Here is a 6,034-nt window from a genome sequence, read left to right as displayed (position 1 = left end):
GCGTGTTTCGTTTCATGATGTCGTCTCAGATTACACTATTTCAATCGCGCCACACTTTCTCCGCACAGAAGACACACAGGTTTTCCAGCTACGTCCACGAACATATACTTCGATTCCCACCTTGTTTGAAACCCCCGGTTCTCAGTGTCCACCTTCCGTTTTGCCATTTTTGATGGGTATCTGAAAGCTAATGTCACTGTTATGGGAACGACTGCTAGACTAATAAATATTTAAATAAAGCGGCCGACTGCTTGGCGCGTCACCGTTGCATTGTGGGAAATCTAGTATTGGTGCGTGTAAAAGATCTGCGGGCTCTCGGCTTGCTGCGGTCCGCGGGCCGGTTCTAATAATAAATCAATATCATCCCAGGGGCCACTGAAAACATTCTCGCGGGCCGGATTTGGCCCGCGGGCCGGCACTTTGACATATGTGCTTTAGAGCTATGTCATTAAATGAGCAAAATAATTCCACATGGCAGCCATTGGGGAGGTTACCGTCATTTAAATCACCGGGGCAACCCTGGCCAAGTAAACTTGTATAACGTTTAATATTTGTATTGTTTGTGTATTGCTGTGAATGTTTGTGGGGTAACTTGTATGCCGTTTGAGTCTGCGCATCCCGCGGTTGGTCAGTGCGGGCCCTAAGTGTGAGCAGTCATATTGGGCATAGCTCATTTTTGCAAAGTTGGGTACGCCGAATAATATTTTTGTCAAGATTTCATTTTCAAGTGATTGTCGAGAGTCCTATTTGAATCTTTCTCAGACGGGTCTTCGAAACCGTAGCCAATGTCCTCTTGCCACTGTGAGCGCAGCCTGTTGAAGAAAGGGCGGAAAGTGGCCTGGTTCGATTTTCAATGACTGACTGATCATCGAAGATGCTACAGAGCTATTTCTACTGCTGTCTTTGCTTTCTGTTCAGTGCGAGTACATGTGAGCTAAGACAAAATGAAACCATTTTGATAAAGGAACAGCTTTTTTTTCTCTCTTTCTACGTATATACTGTACTGTGAGCCGTGGTGTCTGAAAACCCAGCAGCGGACTTCAGTAGAATGCCATGTCTCTTGTGTGTGGGGGATGTTGTCATAGCAACTCCCATATCCTGTGAATCACAAATCAGTATGATTATCAGTCACTATTTTTAAGCAAGCTGAGCCAATTGTCGGTCTCCCTTTTAACGGAAGATGGCTTTGGATATTGTTCCCTCATATTAGATTCACAAGAAATCTTTGTGAAATTAATAAGGTATGAAGTGCAATTATGGTTCCATGGCCACAGAGGTATTTGCTGTGGAGTAATGATGTGTGACCTTTTTTTTTTTTTTAAGATATATAAATAAATCGCTCTCTGCTCACTGATGTTGAACAAAAGACATCAACTGGTACTACCCAGCCTGACAAAGCTCTGCCGCTTTAATCACCAAATGTCTGGAAGTGATTCCCCTGCGCTTAGGTCACAAACTTTGGGTTCAAAATAGGTTAGTGGAGAGTTGAGCAGTGAAAGATAATGTGGGAAAATAATTGACTGATGAGGGCAAATAAAGGTCTCATGACAGACAGTAGACCACCATTGAGAGGCTGTGACTGACCTCTCTGCTTTCTCTTTCTGTTTCTCCAACAACATGAAATGGGATGGCTCAGTGAGACTCTCTGCAACGCGGGTCCCCCCCAAAATGTGTTTTTGATGAATAATAATTTTTCATGATTCATGTTGCAGTTCCGAGTAACATAAGTCATAAACAAGCTGTACTACATATGCAAAATACTGGAACAAAAAAATGATAGTGCCGCAATGCTGCTGTGAGAATGGCCATTACAATAATAACGCTAGCATTGGCCTCAGACACTTATGACTTGACAACAGAGTCCACTTCATATGACGAGGACCTTGCCAGAAGTGGAAGTAAGCCGGAACGTGCCGCAGTCTGTCAGTACAGTACAGTCATGCCGTCGTAAAGTCATAGTTACAGTGATTATTTGTCTTCTAAACAACAGTAAGTAGTGCTGACTGAACATGCCTTCTGACATATTCTGACATCAGACACAATTCCTAATCTTGAAATGTCATTTGTCAGGTCCCTCGTCAACTGATAACATCACCATGTATATGTAAAGAGAGCATTCTTGCTCACTTCCCTTGGGCATTGCAGACACCTCCACCTTTTTACACCCTGTCTTCATGAACATGTCCTGCTTAAACAGTTTTACTCGGGAGCAATTAATTCTGTATTTTCCGCACTATAAGGTGCTTCAGAGTATAAGGGGCATCTTCAATGAATGGTCTATGTAAAAACTGCTTTCATATATAGGGTGCACCGCATTATAAGGCGCATAGAATAGAAGCTACAATAGTGGCTACCATTGCGTTATGCATCCATTAGATGGAGCTGTGCTAAAGCGAATACAATACAATACAATGCAGCTTTATTTACAAAGCGCTTTCACAACCGCTGCAGCTGTAACAACGCGCTTTACAGAGCATTTAAAATACTACGTCCAAGAAATCAGAACATTGATCTATATATAAGGTGCATCGGATTATTAGGCGCGCGGTCAGCTTTTTATAAAATTGAATGCTTTTAGATGCACCTTATAGTGTCGAAAATACGGGATGTGTTTCATTTGGCTGATGTCAGTGACGTACTGAGTGGTCCGTTGGTAGTAATAATCGCACCGATGGACAAAACCCCACTTGTGTCAGTCTGTTAATTTCGATTTTTTAAAAATTTTTATATTAAGTTTGTCGTCATTTGTCAGCAAAATGGGCATCTGTCAGTGACAGACTGACGGGCCTTCCGTCAGTAATGACAGAATACCCTCCTCCTGATCAGAGAAAGGCCACCCGACCTTAACTGGATAAATAAGTCAAGGTTATTGTTGACAACTATCAACATCAAGTCGTAAAGTGCAACTTCTTGGGGGTTCTCAAATTTAGCATTGAAGTAGCAACAAGAGTGTAGCCTGTAACAGCATCACTTGCCTCTTGGAAAGATGACTCAGCAAACGTGCACAGACATGGCTCAGATGACTGAACTTTCTTTTGGCCGCCATCATCGTTTGAGCGGGTGCATTAAACAATAGTGTGATGAAAAAAAGAAAAAAGCTTTGCAAAAGTACATTGTGCCACCACAATGCCCACATCATGGTCTCGATTGCAGAGTTTCATCTGTGGTGGTGGGTGATTCTGGCACATTCGCTGGAGTCACAACCTCGGAATCGAGGCAAAACTGCATCAGTAGTGATGATTGTTTCTCTTATTCCAGATTCCACTTTTTTCCCCGGGCGCTGTGCGGAGATCTTTGTCCATGGAAAAAGCGTTGGACATCTCGGGGTCCTCCACCCACAAGTCATTAACAACTTTGAGCTGACGATGCCTTGCGCCGCCCTTGAGATGGACCTCGAGCCTTTCCTGTGAATTCCTCTTTTTCTGCACCCTACTTGCAAACTAGCATAAGACAATGCCATTCTTAAATTGTAGTAGCAGAAATACATTTGGAAGTATGCCAGTGAATGAGGACAATAAAAGAACCAGCGCCAGAGTGTTGAGCCGTTTCGTTTTGTACATTAACGTCATTGAGCCTTCCACTTTGACTCACTCCACGGCACACGTGTCAAACTCAAGACTCGGAGGCCAGCTATGTCCCACCGCATCAGTTAATCTGGCCCACGAAAGCAAGTTTCTTGCGAAAATACCCAAAATTGCAAATTGTCGTCACTTTTAACAATGTGGCGATATTTCAAGCTTTTTTTTTTTGTTCACAATCCCCCTTTTAAAATAAATGTAATAGTTGAACAGTTTTTAACTGACGCCTGAATTCAAAACTTTTGTTGTGTGTATTTGTAATATAAGGCGTTCCTGCATTTTGTTTGGTTTCACAGTCATCATAGCCCACCGAGGCAAACCATAACTACGATGTGGCCCCCGATAAAAAATGAGTTGGACACCCCTGCTCTAGGGTTTTTGTCTGTGACGTCAACTAACCTGCATGTGTGCTCTTTTTCACGGCTTGTATGTGCATCGATTCTAAGCTCATCCTGTTTTGTCGCTTGTGGTTTTTCTAGTGGCCACACGGCTGAAACTCACCTCACCCAAGAGGTTCCCCTCCAGGAAGTTATCAGACACAAGTTCCCCACTGAAGTAAAAGCCCCACGAGCTTCCGCGTCCTCCAAAACTGTGTTTGGGGATTTGAGCACACCCAAGGCTCTCAAAACCCTCAATGATTTCCTGTCGGACAAGAGCTACATCGAAGGCTTTGTAGCATCTCAAGCTGACGTGGCCGTCTTTGAGGCCATCGCCTCTGCTCCCTTACCGACTTTCTGCCATCTCCTGCGCTGGTACAACCACATCAAATCCTTCCACGGGGGAAAAGCCGACCTCCCTGCGGTCAACAAACAGTTTGTGCTGCCAGATACTCCTCCCACATCCACCAACAGCGACGAAGACCTAGACCTCTTCGGCTCAGACGACGAAGGCGACGGCGCAGAGGCAGCGAAAATGAAAGAGCAGAGGCTCGCAGAGTATGCGGCCAGGAAGTCCAAGAAACCAGCAGTTATCGCCAAATCCTCCATCCTTCTTGACGTCAAACCCTGGGATGATGAGACGGACATGGGCAAGATGGAGGAGTGTGTCCGCAGTGTTGGCATGGACGGGCTGTTGTGGGGACAGTCCAAGCTGGTCCCGGTGGGTTATGGAATCAAGAAGCTCCAAATAGGATGCGTGGTAGAAGATGATAAAGTGGGCACGGATCAGCTGGAGGAAGCAATTACCGCCTTCGAGGAATATGTTCAGTCTGTGGACGTGGCTGCCTTTAACAAGATCTGAATGAAAGGGTAGCACACGGCCGCTTGGCTACCCTTTGTTTTCACACAGATACAATGAGGATCAACCATGCAGAAGAACCAGCTTCTCAGGGTGTGGTCACACTCCGCTGGTTTTTGTTTCACTTCAAATGGACACTTGCGTGGTTTGTTTTGTTAAGTGCAAACCCTCCTCTGAGTAATCTCAGTCCGCTGGTGTGGTTCAGGTCTCTTCACCCTATCATGTTTTTCTTTATAGATATTTTTTAAAAACAGGTTTTACCTCATCAATGTCATCTCAGCCGGTAAAAATAATAGCAGCACAAAGTGAATCAGGACCAAATGTGTGATGCAAAATGCATCCGATCATTTTCTGCGTTGTCCAGCACACCCAAATTAAAAGTGTCGGCTTATCCTTAGCTATCCTCTCCTGACTGTTGGATTCCCATCTGAAAAGAAGTCAATAAAGCTTTAAACTTTCAATGCTTTTTTTTTCTCTTTCAGTTCTGTTTGTGAGCTGAGGTTTTTCTCTCCTTAAGTGAAGTTAATAAGGAAAGCATGCTGACAGGCACGCCACCGTTCCTTCAAACATCACTGTTCGCCCAAAATATTGGCAACATAGATGATGACTTGTAGAAACTTGCAGGATAATTATGATTAACATCCCTCTCAAACAACTTTTCTGTTCAACCGGTTCTGTTTTAGGCAATCTTGGCTCTGATCCTTTATTGGAGCCACAGCATAAGTGCTCGCTTGCAATGAGAACGTGATCACTAGTGTGTCTTTTCAGTAATTATATGAGAAGATGACTTTATATTGTGCAACGCTTTTCTAGTAACACACCTTCACATGCCAACATCGAAACACTGTCTGAAGTCATCGTTGATCCCACCCTTATATTTGTTTGGGGGAAGCGACCGGGTCACTGTACAAATGACAAAAATCTGTGTGCAATTGACGACCAGTGAAATGTAATGGAAATGCGTTTGCTTTTTCAAACCCAAAACATAAAAAAACAGAAAAAACCCCATCTGGAAATAGGCAGGTTTACAGGTGCCAACAGTGAGTATGCGTGCTTCGATTGAATTTCAGAGATGGTGCAAATTGTCCTGCTTTAAGAAGAATGCAATTTTTTCAATCAACTAACTTTCAGCGGGCAAAAATTTCGATTTATAGGAACACCATCATTTTATTAATAGAATGGTCTAAATTTGCGAAAAAATATAAAATAAAGTAAAACAA

The 6,034-nt window shown here is 43.6% G+C and overlaps 1 protein-coding gene across 1 annotated transcript in view; it reads left to right on the top strand.

Moving 5' to 3' along the window:
- Window positions 1-5,275, top strand: part of farsb (phenylalanyl-tRNA synthetase subunit beta) — a 20,949-nt gene extending 15,674 nt beyond the window's left edge. Inside the window, exons 17-18 of the mRNA XM_019861299.1 lie at window positions 3,259-3,406; window positions 4,058-5,275. Of these exons, the coding sequence (XP_019716858.1) occupies window positions 3,259-3,406; window positions 4,058-4,817 (908 nt within the window). The 3' untranslated portion in view covers window positions 4,818-5,275. The remainder of the gene's footprint in view (window positions 1-3,258; window positions 3,407-4,057) is intronic.
- Window positions 5,276-6,034: the final 759 nt, after the last annotated feature.

Source organism: Hippocampus comes, unplaced genomic scaffold, assembly GCF_001891065.2.
Source record: "Hippocampus comes isolate QL1 unplaced genomic scaffold, H_comes_QL1_v1.1 scaffold122, whole genome shotgun sequence".
Classification (NCBI taxonomy): domain Eukaryota; kingdom Metazoa; phylum Chordata; class Actinopteri; order Syngnathiformes; family Syngnathidae; genus Hippocampus; species Hippocampus comes.
This window is presented reverse-complemented; position numbering and strand designations above follow the sequence as displayed.